At 39.4% G+C, this 22,897-nt stretch overlaps 1 protein-coding gene across 2 annotated transcripts in view; it reads left to right on the plus strand.

Moving 5' to 3' along the window:
- Positions 1-22,897, plus strand: part of LOC128642788 (multidrug and toxin extrusion protein 1-like) — a 676,487-nt gene that overhangs the window by 224,665 nt on the left and 428,925 nt on the right. For both annotated transcript variants that reach the window (XM_053695585.1, XM_053695586.1), the window contains exon 5: positions 16,695-16,843. In XM_053695585.1, coding sequence (XP_053551560.1) covers positions 16,695-16,843 — 149 coding nt within the window. The remainder of the gene's footprint in view (positions 1-16,694; positions 16,844-22,897) is intronic.

A 22,897-nucleotide genomic window follows, 5' to 3' on the forward strand; every position in this document is an offset into this window, starting at 1 on the left:
TCAGATAAGCAAATTTATAGAAACTTTTGTAATGACACGCTGTAATCACTTTGCAGTGTTTGATAGATTCAGGCTTAGAATTAGTCTTACCGCTTTTGGAGAAATTACGAGCTGGATGCGGTTTTTTAGGTAGTTATAGTCAGCGACTTGTAGTACAGGAACTTGGTTGCTGTGGCTTCTGAGTAGTTTAGCGGTCGGCGCGCGCGCTCCGTTGGCGTGTGACGTCACCGCTAGATCCGGGTCTCCTGTAGTCTGGTTGTGTGCTCTAGGCGGAATGTTCACAAGTAAGGTAACACTTGCAGCAAGAATATCGAAGCATTGAGTGCTTCCTGTTGGGGGAATTTATAGCAATACCGCAGTAAGGAGTTATGTTATTAATTTGGATATGCGGCAAGTGTGCAAGGAAACAGGTAAACATGACAAACTATGCGTTTAATCCCTTTGCAGGATTTAAAAACATAGGCCCCAATATTCTGTTGATATATTGGAATAAAAGGGGCAGACCCGCCAAGCGCCAAAGAGTGGCATTGTGTCTCCCACAGGATATAATAGGGAGCATTACATTAGCAAAACATCACCGACATCGCCACATGTTGGCACTTTCTGGGGGCGTATTTGAAGTGTTCCTACACAGCGCAGACAGTGAAAGCAAACAGGTTTTCTGTGTTGGAACACTTCAAATAGACCTGTGTGACCTTACTGTAGTTACACCTACATTAACTGCCTCAAACTGTAAAGTCTCGCCACTGAAAAGGTGGCGAAACAAAATGGCTACCACCCTATTCGTAACCTGCACTTCAAAGATTGGAATAAATCGCACTGCTGGAGATGTATCCCAATCTAAGTACAGGTTACTCCCCCTGGAACGCCCTGCTAAATCCCTAATACCGTCTATACCTACGTCATGTCTTAGCTACACTCGCCTTGTATCGCCCAGCTAACTCCCACGGACCGCCTACACCTATGTCATGTCTTACATATACTGCCCCTGGAACGCCTGGTTATCTTCAAATGAATGCCTTCACCTACATAATGTCTGCAATCTACATGACTATTAAAAGTATACAAAACAAAACTCCTGATTATAACTATCGGAGCTATGTCGCTACATTTATATCCAATGCTAAAATTATATGCATTGTCATGTTTAATGCATATTATTTTAAGTATTGTATCTAATTTAAAATGTAGTTATTTTTGATTGTTCATTTTATTATTTTAAACATAAATATATAATTTAAATGATACATTTATACATAAAATAATAGAAATAATCAAAAATAACTACATTTTAAATTAGATACAATACTTAAAATAATATGCATTATTGGGGGCGGAGCCTGGCAGCAGCTACGATGGCTGTGTAACTCCGGATCTCCTTGAAACAGACCTCTAAAAAAACTAATCCTGGGCAACCAAACTACATCACACTGACCCACAAAGTGACCCAGAGGAACCCTGTAGACCACAGGACAAACGGCTTGGACACCAGCTCTTGTTCTGCTGTATTCAGCGATAACGCCGCAGTTTGTGGGGTAAGGGTCTGAATGAGGAGCCACAGCACATTAGTCACAGCTAATGTTGTAGGCCACATTCCATGCAGCAGTGGGGAACCCAAAGCAGAGCCTTTGCCCTTCTCCATCTGACCGTCAGAGAGCCGCTCGAAACATATTTACAGTAGCCACGTTAAGCCTGACGCCATCTTGGTAATTTCTCCATGCTGCACACATCACGCAGCACTGCAGTCCTGAGAGAAATACTAAGGTAATTAAATACCTTTACACCGTTGTAGCTACCGGTTACTTTCACACTACTTTCTGTGTACACCTCCCTGACTGGGGAATCACAGATTTTAAAAGTGGCAAAATACATTTTATATTTAATTCACCCTAATCCTCCTATGCTAACAACAGCCATACTGGATTTTTAAACTGAGTACAAGAGACTAATATAACATATAACAGATAAGAGACACTCAGACTTGCCTGCACCTAATTCCTGCAACGTCTTTCTTCACTTTTATCCCTAAGAAGACATGTGAATACAGTACACGCTGTCATAACATCCTCCTTCTAACTTAAAGTAGGAGAAAACCTGTTTTCCATACTCAGGCCCCGTCTGCTGACCCACAGCTTTGCTTTATAAATCTGCAAAGGGATATGTGACAATTCTGCAAAAGGATAAACACCTGACTTAGTCAAATAAAAGTTATTGAAGAGACTGCACCCTGTTTTATTTTTATTTCTACCCCGGTGTTGTCGCGGGTAAATCATTTAACATATTGTGATGTCGGCCAAGAAACAATCAAAATCTGAGAGAATTACAAAACAGGTGTAAACTAAATCCCATACCATGCCGTAATTTTTTGCTACTGAGCATCCAGCTCCCATTGCTAGTTCCCAACACAGGCAAACACCTTCCTTGAGCCTGGCTGGCCCCAGAGTTGAACCTTCATCAACACCCAACATCCATGGGAGCATCCCTGCCTCGCTCCTATCACATTTTGCAACTAAACAGGAAATCTCTGACATCTTTCGATCCTGTCTTCGTGAGGAGCTTACAGAACTGAAACAAGATCTCCATAACCTGGGATCTAGGGTAGATATGTTAGAAGCTGAAACCGAGGAGGTAAGGAAAGACATTCAAAGAACTGATGTCAGGACGTCAACACAACAAGAAACAATTACAGCGCTAATGGATAAAATCGATGACCTCGAAAATAGAGGCAGGAGGAAGAACTTAAGACTCTGTGGAATCCCTGAATCTATTCTCCCAAGAGACTTCCCTGAATACCTACAATCCCTATTCACTTCTATCAAAGAACCCGCCTACCCAAATGACATCTTATGGGTAAGAGCTCATAGAGCTCTCCGACCTAAACCTCCAGAAAATGCCCCTCCCAGAGATGTCATTATCAGATTTAAGAATTTTCTTGAAAAAGAGATGTTGCTAACCCAATCACAGAGAAAACAACCTAATAAATTCAGAGGCAATGTAATACAATTTTATCAAGACCTCTCTACAAGAACTTTACAGATCAGGAAAGAATTTCTCCCACTGACCTCACTGCTTCGCACCAAGAAAATTCCTTATAGATGGGGATTCCCCGTCCAGCTGCTGGTCATACAGAATGACACGCAATTCGTCTGCCACTCAACAGAGGATATACCATCTTTTTGTAATCTTGAATATTCAAGTCCAGTTAATTAATACGCTCATATTAGAGGACATATCATATGGTCAGGTATCGTATACCCCTTTCTTTTCCCTCGCAGTAAACATTGTAACTCCCATTGCCTCTGGGACATTATGTGTATTACTCGTTACCCCCCCTCCCAGGACTCACAAGCTTACTCACCCTCCTCTTCTCTTTCACAAGGCCTCGCTGAGTGGAGAGGTGGAGAAGATAAATATTTATATAAAATTGAGAGTACTGCACCATATTCCCCCTCAAGACTTTTTGTTTTACTCTAATATATGTCTAATTTTAGACTTAGAGATATGTTTATTTTTTTCGTTATTGTTTCCATAACTTGTTCAGAATTACTGGTTTATTGTTTTTCAACATTGACTATTCTTTGTGCAGAAGAGGTATGGTTCACACACTTTTTGACTGCTAGTTTTGTGTATAATTTAGATATCTTATCTCGCCATATTCCTACACTTAAGTTATGGTAACTCAGTACTCCATAGAACCCCGCCCTCTAGTTTTAGTGTCACAAAATGCAAAAGGATTGAATTCCCCTGTGTAAACGCTCAAAAGTGCTCTCCGACCTGGCAAAGCGCGGAGCAGACATTATTTATCTACAAGAGACCCACTTTAAGAAAAATCACTGGCCAAAATACTTGGGTCGCACATACACTCAACATTTTCACAATTCGGGGCCCACCAAAAAATGCGGGGTTAGTATACTGCTCAAAAAAACCTTACCCTTCACATTACTGGACAAAATGTCAGATACGGAGGGTAGACTCTTAGGGCTGATAGGGCTCCTTTATGGTCAACCTATAACACTTGTGAATATCTATGCACCTAATGTCACTCCCAAAGCATTTTTCATTACAATGTTTAATAAATTGTTAGACACCTCTAAAGGCCCTGTCTATTTAGGAGGCGATTTTAACTTCCCTCTTCAACCTCAACTTGATAGAACAAATCCCCTCTCCAAACCACACACCAAATTCTCACATATTTTTGGAAAAATCTCAAACTTCATAAATTATATGATACCTGGCGCTTCCTGCATTCAGCCACAAAAGATTATACATTCTACTCTTTCCCCAACAAATCCTATAGCCGCATAGACTATATATTTACCAACCAGGCCTTTCCCAAATCACCAGGTGCTCCATTTCGCCCACATTCTGGTCAGACCACTCTGCAGTAATGCTCTCTTTTAACTGGCCAGAGCGCACAACTACTCCTTTTCTCTGGACATTAGATGATGCCCTCCTAAGCAAAGTCGAGCACGTTGCTAAATTAAATAAGACCCTAAACGAGTACTTCCTTATTAATGCCCCTTCTGTGCCTAGTCAGTTTACGGTATGGGAGGCGCATAAATGTTTCATCTGCAGAGAACTCATAAAAATAAAGTCCCAGGCTAACAAACAACATAGGGAAATGTATCGCGATCTGACCGCTAGACTCTCACGATTAGAATTCCAACACAAACAATCACCAGCTGACCCTACCATTCTATCTGAGGTCACGGAGCTGCAAAGAGCGCTCAATGACTTCCTGCAGATTGAATATCATGCACTGAAAAGGAAAACAAATAGCCTATTTCATTTTGAAAGTAAGAGAGCAGGTAAATACTTAGCTAGGTCCCTTAAAAAGAGAAAGCTCAAGTCACATATTTATGAAATTCACCTTCCGGACAAACCTACTCAAAAAACCACCCATGCTATTCTACAAGCATTCCACACTTACTATTCTAACTTATATAATATACCTTTGGAAATTTCCCCTATTCAACTGCCTCAAGAGACTTGTCCACTCCCGACTGTCACTGATGACCAACTGAAAGATCTTAACTCGCAAATCACTACACAAGAGATCTTATCGGCCATAAAGACACTTAAACCTGGGAAGAGCCACGGCCCAGACGGTCTCTCTGCAAAATACTATCAGACATTCCAGGATACCATAGTACCCCACCTAATGACGATATTTTATGCAATATCGGATGGTGTAGACTTTCCCTCCTCAATGCTAGAGGCACACGTAGTGGTGATACCAAAACCAGGCAAACCATCAACAACACTTTCAAATTTTTGGCCAATATCTCTACTAAATTTAGATACTAAATTATATGCTAAAATTCTCACCACGCGATTAAATAGAATTATCCCAAATATCATTCATACTAATCAGGTAGGCTTTACCCCCCGCAGAGAGGCCCGTAATACCACCAAAATATTAAATATTATTGAATATGAAGTTAATAATCGTATTCCCTCCATAGTACTATCGTTAGACGCCGAAAAGGCTTTCGACCGCCTCAGTTGGCCGTTTCTCTTCCATACCCTACGAAAATTTGGATTTGACGACCAATGCATTCATAAAATATTTGCCCTATACAACGCCCCTACAGCTAAAATTAATTTAAATGATTCTTTATCTTCTCCTTTCCCAATTCAAAATGGTACAAGACAGGGCTGCCCGCTGTCCCCAACACTATTCATCTTGGCAATGGAAGTTTTAGCGGCTAGTATTAGAAACTCACCAGCAATAACAGGTATTACCATTGGACAACAGGAATATAAAACCTCACTGTATGCGGATGATGTTATACTCACACTTACAAACCTTAGCACTTCTATTCCCCCCCTAATGCGCCTCTTTTGTTAATTTCGAACACTATCTAACTTCCGTATCAATAAAACTAAATCAGAATTCATTAGCCTAGAAGCATCACCTGAAGATCTATGTATACTCCACTCACAGCAATTTAAACATCAACCAATAGCACTTAAGTACTTGGGAATCCTAATTACCCTACATCTAAACAAAATGATCCCTTTAAATTTTGTACCTTTAAAAAAACCACATAGTTTCTACTCTACACTCCTGGTCCAATAAATCAATTTCATGGCTGGGTCGGGTACATGCTGTCAAAATGTTAATTCTCCCTAAAATCCTTTATATCCTTCAGACTTTGCCCATTTCTATCCCTGACTCTATTATACACCAATTACAGAAAATTGTAAATTCATACATATGGGATCACAGACATCCACGAATAGTTACACATACCCTGTATTGGACTACAATGGAGGGAGGGCTCGGAGTCCCCAACTTACTATGGTATCATTATGCGACTCTCATGACTAGAATTGTGGATTGGTGCAGGAACGCCAGCCACAAGGAATGGGTAGTTTTAGAACATGAGCTCTCTCAGAGTAACCAACTTGGAGGTCAATGTTGGCTTAAATCTAGCAAAGACCAGAGCTCCCCAAAACTCCCTCTATTAGTTAGAGAAACATTTAAAATCTGGGAAAAATTTTTGAGAGGACACAAAACAATCTCCACACCCCTTTCCCCTTTAACACCCCTGATGGAAAATCCCACAACCCCCTTTCATTCCATATTCCACACTTATGATAAACACTTACTTCCACAAATGATACCCCATTATTTAATCTTACAAAATAGAAAACTTAAATCCAAAGAGGAGTTACTCGAGATTATGGGTCCCTCCCTTAACAATTGGCTAATACACCATCAACTTCTGTACTCTCTCACGACACATGTAGATAAAAACAACTTAACTCGACCTTTGACCCCATTTGAGTCATTATGTTATTTACCATTTCCAAACACGGGCATCTTCTCAATATCATATAAACTATTACTCTCACATCGCGCAGCTCACCCCTATCTCACAAAACAAGCTGGGAGACAGAGCTTAATGATCAACAATTAGCTAAGACATGGAATATTATATATAAACAGATGAGCTCTTCTGCTTCCTCTATGAACATTACAGAGATGAACATAAAACTTCTTTGTAGATGTCACTGTACCCCCGATAAATTAGAGAAAATGTTCCCAGGCTCTAATACTGACTGTTGGAGAGGCTGTGCGCAGAGAGGTACTTTCACAGATATATGGTGGTCTTGCCCTATTGCACAAAACTATTGGTCCTATATAGGTAAAGAAATAGAGCTAGTTATGGGTATCTCCCTTCCACATACCCCATGGACCTATCTTTTCAATTATTTCCCTCAACTGAAATGTAAGCTTAGACTTAAATTGCTCACTATCATGATCAATATGGCCAAATGGTATATTCCACACTATTGGAAGCGTCCTACTTTGCCGTCCATACGTTTTTGGAGAGATAGGGTAACCACAGCTATAGAATTAGAACAATATCACTACTCGAGATTACATAAAATAGAAGATTACCTGTCAATCCGATTCCTATGGGAGGAATACATCCACTCCTCTCCACCTCAACACAGTACGACTAGTTAAAAGTCAGACCCCTTTTCCCAATGAAAACTTTGTGGCGTTACACATATCATATCCTCATATTCTGCACATTGCACTTTAATTCAAAGTATGTATTTTTTTATATTTTTCAGTGTTTCTCACTACAACAGGGTTATTATATATTTGTTCATTGTTAACTGTTTCTATATGTTTATACCATACTGTATTAAAGATACAAGGCATTTTGTAACTGAGGATTACGCTATTAAATACCAAGAGACATTGTACTAAGCTCAAGGACAATAAAAAGAAGCAGAGGGTGATCTTTAAACCCTACTCACTAATACTCGATCCTTGACAAAGCGTTCTCCTGTTCTATTCAATGTAACAGTTCAAGAACACCCTGTATCTGTACAGTGTATGTTTTCATTTGATATAATAAAGCTTTTTGAAAACAAAAAAATAAATAAAAAAATAATATGCATTATAAATGACAATGCGTATCACTTAAACATTGGATATAAATGTAATACTAAACTATTAACCCCTTATGTGCCCTCACCCCCAATGCAACCTACACTATTAACCCCTTATATCTTCTTTACCCCACTGGGGGTGTAATTTCTTCTGCTGGCTATGTTTACATAACTTATCTATAGCTTGGACCTAAGCCCAGAAACTTTCAGAATAGGTGCGGATACCACAGGCTAAATCAACTATTTCAAATAACAATATAAGGGTAAAGGAAATACTTGTAAAAAATTTAATACACTCCAGCAGGTAAAATGGATCACTTGGAACAAATTAAAGAGGAGAAATTTCCGCCACAACCCCCTAACGCAGTAAGCTCCCTAACTCTTTAACCCCTAATTCGCCAACGCAAATTACCCCTACACTACTTAACTACCTAACACCCTCCACCTCTAAGCTAACACCCCATAAATTACAAAAAAATAACAAACCTAACATTACAGAAAACAAAAACACTGCCAAAAAAAAACCTTCACAGTTATGTTAGGCCCCTTAAAAAAAAAAAATACCCCAAAATAAGAAAAAAAAAATGCTGAACTAACACTAAAAGTTACTATAACAATAACCATTTGAAGGGCTTTTTGTAGGGCATTGACATAAAGTGACTTAGCTTTTTTTCACTTAAAAACTACAACCCATTCTACAATAAAAGTAACCCCCCCCCACCACCCCAAAAAAAAGCCTAATCTAAAAAAAAAACTAAAAAATAACTATACACAGAGAGAAGCACACTCACAGGAAACGAACAACTGGCTCAATACTATTGTTAGCCTGTTCTATGGCGATTTACCACCTGGGTGCAGCTTCGTTTAGCCCTATAATGCTTATCACAGAGAAGAACTTTCCTGTAAAATATCATTCATTGGGCCTTGTCAGTGAGGTGTAGCCATATTCCTCTAAACACACTGAGCAAGGAGTCCATGTCTGGATTCCCCTTTTTCCCATAGGGAGTCTAAATACACACAGAGAGAAGCACACTCACAGGAACCAACAACTGGCTCAATACTATTGTTAGCCTGTTCTATGACGATTTACCACCTAGGTGCAGCTTCTTTTAGCCCAGTAATGCTTATCACAGAGAAGAACTTTCCTGTAATATATCAGTCTGATCCCGCCTATTACGGTCAGTCCAGCACCGAAATACCAGGCAATTCCTCTCTGAACAAGGAACACAGCAACCCCAGACGATCGTTTCAGCCTTCATCGTTTCGGCGGGAACAGACTGATATACTTCGGGAAAGTTTTCCTCTGGGAAAAGCACACTGGTCTTAAAGAGGCTGCTCCTGGGTGGTAAATCGCCATAGAACTAGCTGATGAGCTGTTGTTCGTTCCTGGTAGAGCACTTCTCTCTTTGTATGTAAAAAATAACTATCCTAGAAAAAAAATTGCCTTAAAGAGGGCATTTGGTTGGTCATTGCTATTAGAAGGGAATTTGGTAGGGCAATTCTAAAAAACAATTTAATCTCTTCTTTCTTCGTTCTCTGGGGGCGGTCCTCTTCATCTTCATGGTGGGGGTCCTCTTTTTCCATCTTCTGTCTTCTATCTTTAGTCTTTCATCTTCTTCCATCTTCCATACAATCCATCTTTTTTTCCTATCTTCTTGCAGAGGTCCTCTTTATGTGGTCACCGCCACACAATGAAGCTTGAATGTGAGGTTCCTCCTTATATAGGGGTGCCCTTGCATTTCTATTGGCTGATTTTTGAATTGTTAGTCCAATCAACCAATACAATGAAAGCTTTTTCTTTTGGTTGATTGGACTAAGAATTTAAAAAATCAGCCAATAGAAATGCAAGGGCATTCTTATATAAGGAGGAACCTTGCATTCAAGCTTCAGTGTGCAGCGTTGACCGCATGAAAAGGGCCTCTGCAAAAAAGGCTATAGGCGGTATAGGGGTTAATCAGTTAGGATGTTTATTGCGGTAGGCTATTGGCGTAAAAGGGGTTAATAGGTTAGGAAGTTTATTGCAGTGGGCTGTTGGCAGTTTAGGGGTTAATAGGTTAGGAAGAATATTGCGGTTTGCTATTGATTGATAGTCATAAGTAGTGTAGGATTAGTTTGTGGTGGTGGGTTATTTCGGTTTAGGGGTATATATTTAAAAGGGATCCTTTACTTTACATGTCCCAGTGTCGGTGCCGATGCTGCTTGAAAAATTTCGCCAGCAATGCAACACTAATGTCAGCACTTTTCAATATTTTGCCGGCATTCTCGACATTGATTTGGATCCCTTTTAATTATATCACCGTCTCGCAGCACTTTCAATGATAAAGGCCATAGAGCTGAAGCCTTAATAGTGCAAAAATGACAAAAGGTATGTCATTTTTGCATTACAATGTCCCTTTCAACATTTTATATTACTATCTCAATGTCTCAAAGGGACATAAAAGAGCAATTATAAAATGCTCTAATGCGTTAAATAATGCATTATTGCTACTAAAATAAATCATTATAGTGTATTTTTACTATGAATAAAAATTAGTAAAAAAGAAAATACAGGTATACCCCGCTCATACAGCGGGTTAGGGACCGGAGCCCCGCTGTAAAGTGAAAACCGCCTTAAAGTGAAACAAGGCAGTTTTAGCTTTCTTTTCACTTGCTAGTGTGTTTTAAAACTTGAAAACATGTTTGAACTAACATATATTAGGGTTGCAATAGTGCTACGTTTAGTTTAACACTAGCACAGCACAGAATTCAATTAGTATTCAATAAATACTATATCTGTAAAATAGTGACAATTACTGTAATAAAATTTGCCAAACTATAGCACTGAGATACAGATTGCACTGTAATGATGTAAACAGAGTGAACTAAGCATAACAAAATGGTGCCAGTCACTTTTCTCGCAATCTCACGATGATTACAGCACTGTTTTAAAATCCTTGGAAGTTGAACTTCAGCTCCACAAAGCGCTGTATTAGTGAAGCGCTGTAAAGTGAAGCGCTGTAAAGTGAGGTATACCTGTATGTTATAACTTTAGCTAGAACACAACAAATAGCATATTGGTGCCATTGAGAGTGGTCATAAGACAAACAATTGTATAACCTTGGGTGAAAATAAATTCAGTTAATTTCATAATAACGTATCATTTTACTTGATTTTTCATTTATTTTATTTGAAACAATTATATTTATTAATGCATATCATAATAAAACACTTCACTGAAATAATTGCATTAAGAAATTCAGTAAAGCAGTTTCTCTTTCATTTGGAATAACGTTATAGCATTATAAACATGAATAAATGATGTGCCTGCAACAATGTCATTTTTGCATTAGACTGTCCCTTTAAACATTTTATATTACAATCTCAATGTATCTTAAAGGGATATAAAAGAGCAATTATAAACTGTTCTATGTGTTACAGCATTGATTACTGCTACTAAAATAAACAATGAAAGTTTATTATTACTATGAACAGTATAAAAGGACAGTCTAACATAGTAACATAGTAACATAGTAGATAAGATTGAAAAAAGACTGAAGTCCATCGAGTTCAACCTATACAAATCTAAAATACTTACAAAAAGCTCCAGTTAAGCTTAAATAATGGCAGATATCTGTAGGAGCAGAAAACAGAAAGAGGCGCCTTATGGGACAGTATCGTGGTGTCGCTATAATGCAGGATAGAGCGAACAGCACACACAAATGGCAAGATACTCACAAGTGAGATGGCATAAACGTATGCCAAACTAGACAGGACGGAACCTTAGTCGTCCGCCAGACGGTCCAATTTCTCTAGTCCCTCTGCCTGATTTTGATGTAGGTTATTTACTACCAATCAATTGTCCTTATTGGAGTAGACGTCTATGGTCTCGGACCAACTAGATATAACTGGCTTAACTATTAAGAATATTTTTTAAGTTAATTATATTCAGATTTAGATATAAGATCATTTATGACCACACATCGATATTTATCTGTCAGAACATATAGGCCCTTTAAATATGTGGAGGCTATCACACTAACAATATACCTATAGATATGAATCTATCAAATTTATTTGTCAGTATACATTACACCATCAACATATATGGATACTAATCTATTATATCCATTTATCAGAACACATGGTCCCTTTAAATATGCTATTACATTACCATCCATCAGAAAACATGGTCCCTTTAAATATGTTATCACATCACCAACATGCCTATGAATATTAATTTACTCACGCCCTACGATCAAGTTTTTATTGCATTAGCTTACAGATGGTACAACAATACTGCATCTGTATGTTTGGTGGTTTATATCATATTTTAAACTTTCCTTTGTTATCGTAATTATTACATATCGCAATTATTACACAGGAGAAATACAGACACAACTCTGTTACATTCTTTTAGCTAAACACCTCTCCTTTTACACTAGCAATAACTGTCAACTTTCAGTACCACTCGATATTTTAATTTGAACTACATACGAATTTATTACATTCTGACATTGTAGCCATTTTGTGGTTATTTATGTATACTGATCACAGTCGGCATTATCGTCTTTACACTCTTCATCTCTGATTACAGAGCAGGTGCAACTGTCACTATAGATACCAATCACAATTTATGATTGGTTCGACGATGGGTGTGGATAATAGACCGGTCTATGATTGGATGATCATTATGTTAAATAGAGCGGGGTTTTCAAAGTGAATATCAGCCTGATGAAACGACCGGAAGGTCGAGAAACGCGTTGCTGTTTCCTTGTATTTTAAACAGTTTTAAATCTAATTTTTTAAATAAAATTCCTTTTATGATACCCCCGCTCTTATTGTCTACTATCAATCTGATCCTATGTGTGGAGCGGTATCCTGCCACTTACACCAAGGACTCTGAGCCATTAATCCTCCCACAGACGCTGTGGGCCTCTGACGTCTGTGTTTCTCCGCCGTAGTGGATTGGACCATTGGAGCGTTAGAGCCTTCTTCCTATTGGACCGTCTGGCGGACGACTAAGGTTCCGTCCTGTCTAGTTTGGCATACGTTTATGCCATCTCACTTGTGAGTATCTTGCCATTTGTGTGTGCTGTTCGCTCTATCCTGCATTATAGCGACACCACGATACTGTCCCATAAGGCGCCTCTTTCTGTTTTCTGCTCCTACAGATATCTGCCATCATCCTATCTTCGGGAGTGCTGCCGTCAGATCGGGTGGCCTGTGGTGGGGTTTCACCTTGCCTCCCCCGAGACTGGTTCTGTTTTTTGTGCTCCGCTTCTCATATGTGCGCACCTCCATAAGGACTCAATCCTCGTTTTATTTAAGCTTAAATAACCCCATTAAAATGTGACCCATTTAATACTAGCAATCATATCCATGAATTTTGTTTATATACAGAAATTTATCCAGACTATTTTTAAATGTATCTATGGTATTGGCATTCACTACCTCCTTTGGTAATGAGTTCCACAATTTTATTGCTCTTACAGTGAAAAAACGTTTCCGTTGCAGGAGATTAAATCTCCTTTCCTCCAACCTTAAATTATGACCTCTTGTCAGAAACAATTTTCTTGGAATAAACAGAGCTTCTGCCATCTCTGTATATGGGCCTTGAATATATTTATATAAAGTAATCATGTCACCTCTCAAGCGCCTTTTTTCTAAAGAAAACAGACCCAGTTTGGCTAGCCTCTCCTCATAGGTTAATTTCTCCAATCCCCTTATTAGCTTTGTGGCCCTTCTCTGAACTTTTTCTAGTTCTGCAATATCTTTTTTAGCAATTGGTCCCCAGAACTGCACTCCAAACTCAAGGTGAGGTCTTACCAGGGCTTTATATAATGACAGAATTATGCTTTCCTCCCTTGAATCAATGCCTCTTTTAATACATGCTAGTATCTTATTAGCCTTTGAAGCCGCTGCCCTGCATTGTGCACCCATCTTTAGCTTGTTATCTATTACTACTCCCAAATCCCTTTCCTCCTGTGTTTGGCTAAGTCTTGTCCCATTTAAAAAATACGTAGCCTGCTTATTTTTACTTCCAAAATGTAGAACCTTGCATTTTTCCGTATTAAATCTCATTTTCCATTCACTTGCCCATAGTTCTAATTTTAGCAAATCCCTTTGTAAAGAGAGTTCGTCCTGCTCTGACCTTATGACCTTACTTAACTTAGTATCATCTGCAAAAATAGAGATGTCGCTATTTAATCCTTGCTCCAAGTCATTTATAAAAATATTAAAAAGAGCAGGGCCCAGTACTGATCCCTGGGGGACACCACTGATTACCTTTGTCCAATCTGAGTATGATCCATTTACTACTACTCGTTGCTCCCTATCTTTTATCCAGTTATTTATCCATGAGCTAACATTTTCAGCTATTCCCAGTCCTTTAATTTTGTGCATTAATCTCTCATGTGGCACTGTATCAAATGCCTTTGCAAAATCTAAGTATATCACATCAACTGATTCCCCTTTATCTATATTTTTACTTACTTCCTCATAGAATCTAATTAGATTAGTTTGACATGATCTATTTCTCCTAAAGCCATGCTGATTAGAACTCATAATCTTGTTTACAAGAATATGTTCATCAATATAATCCCTTATAATCCCTTCAAATATCTTCCCCACTATTGATGTCAGACTAACTGGTCTATAGCTTCCTGGATCATCCCTGCTTCCCTTTTTGAAGAGTGGCACCACATCAGCTTTACGCCAATCCTGGGGTACCATGCCTGAGGATAATGAGTCTTGAAAAATTAAGAGTAAAGGTTTGTCTATAACAGTGCTAAGTTCCCTTAACACCCTTGGGTGTATTCCATCTGGGCCTGGAGTTTTATTTACCTTAATATTTTCCATTTTTTTCCTGATATTCTCTAAACAAAACCCAGTTAGTGGTATGGACTGGCATGTTCTATTCTGTTCCAAAGTATCATTCAATGGTTCCTCTCTTGTGTATACTGAAGAAAAAAAACTGGTTTAGTACCTCAGCCTTCTCCCTGTCATTATTTATCATGCTACCCTCCACGCATTTTAATGTACCTATATTATCCTTCTTAGATTTTTTGCTATTTATGTACTTAAAGAACCTTTTAGGGTTAGACTTAGAATCCTTGGCAATTAATTTTTCATTTTCAATTTTGGCTAATTTGATTGCTTTTTTGCATGCTTTGTTACATTACTTATAAATATTGTATGCTGAGTCTGTTCTATTTTCTTTTAATAATTTAAATGCCCTACGTTTTTTCCTAATTTCTCTTAACACATTTTTATTTAGCCATAACGATTTTTTTTTATATTTTTTTTATTTTTATAACCATATGGTATGTGTTGATATGTATATTTATTTAACACATTTTTAAATATTATCCATTTATTCTCTGTATTTTTATTAGAAAATACATTGTCCCAATTTATATTATTTAATGATTTCCTTAAATCATTGAATTTTGCTTTCTTGAAATTAAAAGTCTTAGTTAAGCCTTTAAAACACTGCATTTGAAAATAGATTTCAAATGTGACCATGTTATGATCACTGTTACCCAAATGTTCTTTAACTTCTATGTTTGATATTATATCTGTATTGTTTGATAGCACTAAATCCAATATAGCTTTACTCCTAGTTGGTTCCTCTATTAATTGTGACAAGAAGTTATCCCTGAGAACATTTAAAAATCTATCCCCCTTAGCTGAATTACAAGTTTCATTGGCCCAGTTTATATCAGGGTAGTTAAAATCTCCCATAATTACAGCACTGTTATTAGCAGCCTTACCTATTTGGATAAGTAGTTGAGTTTCCTCCGGGTCACTAATGTTGGGAGGCTTGTAGCATGTTCCTAGTAATATTTTTTTTAGGATTTTCCCCCCACTCTTTATTTCAACCCACAGGGTCTCTACATTGTCACTTGTATCATACATATCTTCCCTTATTGTAGGTTGAAGGCTAGGTTTAATATACATGCAGATTCCTCCACCCCTTTTATTATTCCTGTCCCTCCTAAATAATGTATACCCCTCTAAGTTAACTGCCCAGTCATGTGAATCATTCCACCAAGTTTCAGTTATACTGATAACATCATAGTCCTCTTCTGCAACTAAGAGCGTCAGCTCCCCCATTTTACCTGTCATGCTTCTTGCATTTGTTGTCATACATTTAATTTTCATGTGCTTTCTGCTGCTACTTGGTGTGCTTTCCTCTATATTTTCTAATGTGACATTTCTTAAGTCATCCCTTCCTTGAGATATTAAGGGATTGTCATAGTTAAAATTAAACTTTCAGATATGGCATGTCATTTTAAACAACTTTCCAATTTACTTGTATCATCAGATTTGCTTTGTTCCCTCTGTATTCTTTGTTGAACGCTAAACCTAGGTAGGTTTGTATGCTAATTTCTAAGCCCTTGAAAGCCTCCTCTTATCTAAGAGCATTATAATAGCTTTTCACGGCAATATAGTGCTAGTTTATGAGTGCCATATAGATAACATTGTGCTCCCTCCTGTGAAGGTATGCAGGAGGCTGCACTAATTGGCTGAAATACAAGTCTCTCAAAAGATCTGCAGTCTACAGAGGCTTAGATACAAGGTAATAACCGAAGTAAAAAGTGTATTAATATAATAGTGTTGGTTATGCAAAACTGGGGAATGGGTAATAAAGGGATTATCTTATCTATCTTTTTAAACAATTACAGTTTTAAATAGACTGTCCCTTTAATAGAGAAATACAGTTTTTAGTTTAATATCTCGTTAGTGAAGATTCATCTCCTCGCCTGCAGACCCATAATGATTTTATTTTTCTCTTTCAGACGTACGGAGGACGCAACCTAAAGCTTGTAGGAACTATCATGCAGAGGAGCATCTTAATCCTTATGCTTTTTTGCTTTCCTTGTTGGGCCCTGTTTATTAACACTGAACCTATTTTGCTCCTTTTTAAACAGGATCCAGAAGTAGCCAGGTGAGACAAATTTGCATAACCCCCAAAAAATCATAACCTTCCACTTTTATTTATTATAGTGTGTTTATTAACTAGCAAGGCCAGCAAGCATTGGCATTACTGAATGTGCTTTCGGTTTTGGATGAATACGAGAGCAGCCCAATGCATTATTGGATGAAACAGATGAATGATTTCTTGACCAAATTGATTTGTTTATTCATTAGTACTGTTTTGAGGCCAAATAAGGTTCGGGAAGGAGGAGCAAAGGAGGTATATTGTTTAGCTAATCAGCTCAATTATTTGTAAAGATGGGGGGGGGGGTCTGACCACACAGGTGTCTAATGTCCCCTGTCTAATGATGTCATAGTATTACTAATGATTGATGTTAGGGACAGTTAGGCACTAAATGTTGGATTTAAGTCATACAGACTTGTCCAATCCAGATTTATAGGGACATTGTACACTAGATTTTTCTTTGCATAAATGTTTTGTAGATGATCCATTTAGTTTTTTTGTATCAATGTATAGTTTTGCTTATTTTTTTATAGCATTGTGCTGATTTTCAGACTCCTAACCAAGCCCCTAAGTATAAGATGTAGTCTGAAGTCTACAGATTCCTGCTTGCACCTGTTTGTGTAATGGGTCTTTTCATATTTAGGTGAGGAGGGGTCTGCTTCCCAGCCTGACCTCCCAGCCTAACCTCCAAGCCTAACATTTCAAAACTGGGAGCTTCTAAGTAAGTTTTTAAAAAAAGGTTTTATACTAGATTTTTAGATCAATGTCTGTGCATATTCCTCTTTAAAGTAAGTGTCTATTACAGGGGTGGGCAAGGCGTAGATCACGGTCTACCAGTGGACCACAAGTTAATTTTGAGGTGACCGCCTGTAAGATTTCAAAAGTCTGCATAATAAGAGAAAGATTTCTCACACATCTACGGTGGCGATGCTCTTCAATCAGAATCTAGAATTCTAGATAGAATCTAGATTCTGAGTGAAGAGCCTCAGCACCGTTGATGTGTAAGAAATATTTCTTTTATGCAGACCTTTGAAATCGGCTATGACTCTAAGCCTATGACAACGGTATGGGTACTGTACTTCAGCATGCGCGATGCAGCTGTAGCTGAACTCGCTGCCCCAGCTTTGGTTACAGGACCTGCCCCCTAATCAACCTCACATGGCATCCAGTCAACAAAATTACTTTGTAGAATGAGTCTCGATCCGTCTTGATTGTGAGACTACTTATCATACGCAGGCACGGTACACAGATAAGGTTGCTTGACGCTCCCAGCGTGACGTAAAAAGTGAATTTATGCTTACCTGATAAATTGATTTCTTCTATGCTACGACGAGTCCACGGATTCATCCTTTACTTGTGGGATATTATCCTCCTGCCAACAGGAAGTGGCAAAGAGCACCACAGTAGAGCTGTCTATATAGCTCCTCCCCTAGCTCCACCCCCCAGTCATTCGACCGAAGGTACAGGGAGAAAAAGGAGAAACTACAAGGTGCAGAGGTGACTGAAGTTTAAAATCAAAAAAATATATAATCTGTCTTAAAATGACAGGGCGGGCCGTGGACTCGTCGTACTATAGAAGAAATCAATTCATCAGGTAAGCATCAATTCACTTTTCTTCTATAAGGTACGACGAGTCCACAGATTCATCCTTTACTTGTGGGATACAATACCAAAGCTACAGGAAACGGATGAACGGGCGGGACAAGACAGATGGTTAAACAGAAGGCACCACTGCTTAAAGAACTTTTCTCCCAAAAATAGCCTCCGAAGAAGCAAAAGTATCAAATTTGGAAAATTTGGAAAAGGTATGAAGCGAAGACCAAGTTGCAGCCTTACAAATCTGTTCAACAGAAGCATCATTTTTAAAAGCCCAAGTGGAAGCCACCTCTCTAGTAGAGTGAGCTGTAATCCTTTCAGGAGGTTGCTGTCCAGCAGTCTCGTATGCCAAACGGATGATGCTTTTCAGCCAAAAAGAAAGAGAGGTAGCCGTAGCTTTTTGACCTCTACGTTTTCCAGAATAGACAACAAAGAAGATGTTTGACGGAAATCTTTGGTTGCTTGCAAGTAAAACCTCAAAGCACGAACCACGTCCAAGTCGTGCAACAGACGCTCCTTCTTAGAGGAAGGATTAGGACACAGAGAAGGAACAACAATTTCCTGATTGATATTCCTATTAGTAACAACCTTAGGAAGGAATCCAAGTTTGGTACGCAAAACCAACTTATCAGCATGGAAAACAAGATAAGGCGAGTCGCATTGCAATGCAGATAGTTCAGAAACTTTTCGACCCAAAGAGATAGCAACTAAAAACAGAACTTTCCAAGAAAGAAGCTTAATATCTATGGAATGCATAGGTTCAAATGGAACCCCTTGAAGAACTTTAAGAACTAAATTCAAACTCCATGGTGGAGCAACAGGTTTAAACACAGGCTTGATTCTAACTAAAGCCTGACAGAATGACTGAACGTCTGGAACATCTGCCAGACGCTTGTGCAGTAGAATTGATAAAGCACATATCTGTCCCTTTAAGGAACTAGCTGATAGCCCCTTCTCCAATCCTTCTTGGAGAAAGGACAAAATCCTAGGAATCCTGATCTTACTCCATGAGTAGCCTTTGGATTTGCACCAATAAAGATATTTACGCCATATCTTATGATAAATTTTCCTAGTGACAGGCTTTCGAGCCTGAATCAAGGTATCTATGACTGACTCAGAGAAACCCCGCTTGGATAAAATCAAACGTTCAATCTCCAAGCAGTCAGCCGCAGAGAAACTAGATTTGGATGCTGGAACGGACCTTGAATCAGAAGGTCCTGTCTCAGTGGCAGAGTCCATGGTGGAAGAGATGACATGTCCACCAGGTCTGCATACCAAGTCCTGCGTGGCCAAGGAGGTGCTATCAAAATCACCGAAGCTCTCTCCTGTTTGATTCTGGCAATCAAACGAGGAAGGAGAGGAAATGGTGGAAACACATAAGCCAGGTTGAACGACCAGGGTACTGCTAGAGCATCTATCAGTACTGCCTGAGGATCCCATGACCTGGAACTGTAACAAGGAAGTTTGGCATTCTGATGAGACGCCATCAGATCCAATTCTGGTGTGCCCCATTGCTGAATCAATTGTGCAAACACCTCTATATGGAGTTCCTACTCCCTCGAATGAAAAGTCTGACGACTTAGAAAATCCGCCTCCCAGTTCTCCACTCCTGGATTATAGATTGCTGATAGATGGCAAGAGTGAGTCTCTGCCCATCAAATTATTTTGGTAACCTCTATCATCGCTAGAGAACTCTTTGTTCCCCCCTGATGATTGATATATGCTACAGTCGTGATATTGTCCGACTGGAATCTTATGAATCTGGCCGAAGCCAGCTGAGGCCACGCCTGAAGCGCGTTGAATATCGCTCTCAGTTCTAGAATATTTATCGGGAGGAGAGCCTCCTCCTGAGTCCACAAACCCTGTGCTTTCATGGAATTCCAGACTGCACCCCAGCCCAATAGGCTGGCGTCCGTCATCACTATGACCCATGCTGGCCTGCGGAAACACATTCCCTGGGATAGATGATCCTGTGACAACCACCAAAGAAGAGAGTCTCTGGTCTCTTGATCCAGATTTATCTGAGGAGATAAATCTGCATAATCCCCATTCCACTGTTTGAGCATGCATAGTTGCAGTGGTCTGAAATGCAAGCGAGCAAACAGAACTATGTCCATTGCAGCTACCATTAGACCGATTACCTCCATACACTGAGCCACTGACGGCTGAGGAATGGAATGAAGAGCTCGGCAGGTGGTTAAAATCTTTGATTTCCTGACCTCCGTCAGAAATTTTTTTATGTCCACCGAATCTATCAGAATTCCCAGGAATGGAACTCTTGTGAGAGGGATAAGTGAACTCTTTTTTATGTTCACCTTCCACCCGTGAGATCTTAGAAAAGCCAACACGATGTCCATGTGAGACTTGGCTAGTTGGTAAGTCAACGCCTGAATTAAGATATCGTCCAGATAAGGCGCCACTGCTATGCCCCGCGGCCTTAGAACCACTAGAAGGGACCCTAACACCTTTGTGAAAATTCTGGGAGCTGTGGCCAACCCGGGAAGAGCCACAAACTGGTAATGCTTGTCCAGAAAGGCGAACCTGAGGAACTGGTGATTATCTTTGTGTATAGGGATGTGTAGATATGCATCCTTTAAGTCCACAGTGGTCATATATTGACCCTCCTGGATCATTGGTATAATAGTCCGAATGGTCTCAATCTTGAAGGATGGGACTCTGAGGAATTTGTTTAGGATCTTGAGATCTAAAATTGCTCTGAAGATTCCCTCTTTTTTGGGAACCACAAACAGATTGGAGTAGAACCCCTGCCCCTGTTCTGTTTTCGGAACTGGGCAGATCACTCCCATGGTATATAGGTCTTCTACACAGCATAAGAATGCCTCTCTTTTTGTCTGGTTTACAGACAATTGAGAAAGATGGAATCTCCCCCTTGAAGGAGAATCTTTGAAATCTAGAAGATACCCCTGGGTTACGATTTCTAAAGCCCAGGAGTCCTGAACGTCTCTTGCCCAAGCCTGAGCAAAGAGAGAAAGTCTGCCCCTACTAGATCCTGTCCCGGATCGGGGGCTACCCCTTCATGCTGTCTTGGTGGCAGCAGTGAGCTTCTTGGCCTGTTTACCCTTGATCCAAGTCTGGTTAGATCTCCAGACTGACTTGGATTGAGCAAAATTCCCCTCTTGCTTTGCAGCAGGGGAAGAGGTAGAGGGACCACCTTTGAAGTTTCCAAAGGAACGAAAATTATTTTGTTTGGTCCTCATCTTATTTGTCTTATCCTGAGGAAGGGCATGTCCTTTCCCTCCAGTGATGTCTGAAATGATCTCTTTCAGTTCAGGCCCGAATAGGGTTTTACCCTTGAAAGGGATGGCTAAAAGCTTAGATTTTTTTTTTTTTATTTGGTTTGGAAAATAAAAGTAACAATTGGGGACACGCAGGACCCCTGATCTGAAAGATATAAACAAAAAATTCAGACACGCAGGTCCGAAGTAAATACACATACTGAAAAAGGTACTATGTAAACAGAAAATTTCCCTGAAGCATGTAAATAAGGATGATATGAAGTCATATTTCCCTGCTCGGGTAATAAACAAGTTAAAACTAGCAAGTAGGGAAGCTAATACTGTTTTGGGATGGGAAGATTTGCGGCGAAAATAGTTCGCCTAATTTGAACCCTTGTGTGGGTTCTATAGAAATGGGGGCGGGGGGGGGGGGGTGAGCTGGTACAAGATACCTAATGCAAGTAACATACAAATGATTGGGTATAACACATTGTAAGGGTAGTGGGTGAGCGGTGCTTGTTCTGGGCATAGCATAATTCCCATACCCTCCCTTATAATATAATGAACCTTAGACTATTATGGATTACATAAAACTAGGCCACCTTCAAATACGATACGGGGCGTTGCTGCACATCATCACTAGACTGAGTAGATTAAGCCTACAAATATCTTGTGGGAATAAGTTATCTCACTAATAGTACGTCAGTCGACTTCAAAGTAGGATTCTCGTGTTAATGAAATTCAATACCTTCAACATCGCTACCTCTCGCTGTATAATAAAGACCTAAGTTAATTGTGCCTAGGTTTACGTGTTCCTGGGTTAGACTACTTTTGTGTGATCTCCCTCAGGACCCTGGCCACTGGCCCAGAAGGAGAAGCATGTTATGTGAAAATTGTCTCGGATAATAATGAAATGATGATACATCAAAGTATAATGGTAACATATAGATGTCCCTGCTAGGGGCCCCCTCAACCCCCCAGACCGGACAGATACATAAAAATGTTTATCAGTATCATTGAAGGCATTGTATCGGTAACCTATGCTCAATACAGTAGTAAGATAGCTGCTGCGACATCCGCATCACGGACCCTCATAAAGATGTCTCTCCTGGGGCTCCCCACTAACCCACAGGTGAGGTGAAAAGACATGGCGTCCGCTACCAATATCACAGAAGCCATCAGTAAACTGCGTAATAGTAGTAAAACAGCGAGCTAAATTAACATTAAG

This window comes from Bombina bombina, chromosome 12 (assembly GCF_027579735.1).
Source record: "Bombina bombina isolate aBomBom1 chromosome 12, aBomBom1.pri, whole genome shotgun sequence".
NCBI classification, from domain to species: Eukaryota; Metazoa; Chordata; class Amphibia; order Anura; family Bombinatoridae; genus Bombina; species Bombina bombina.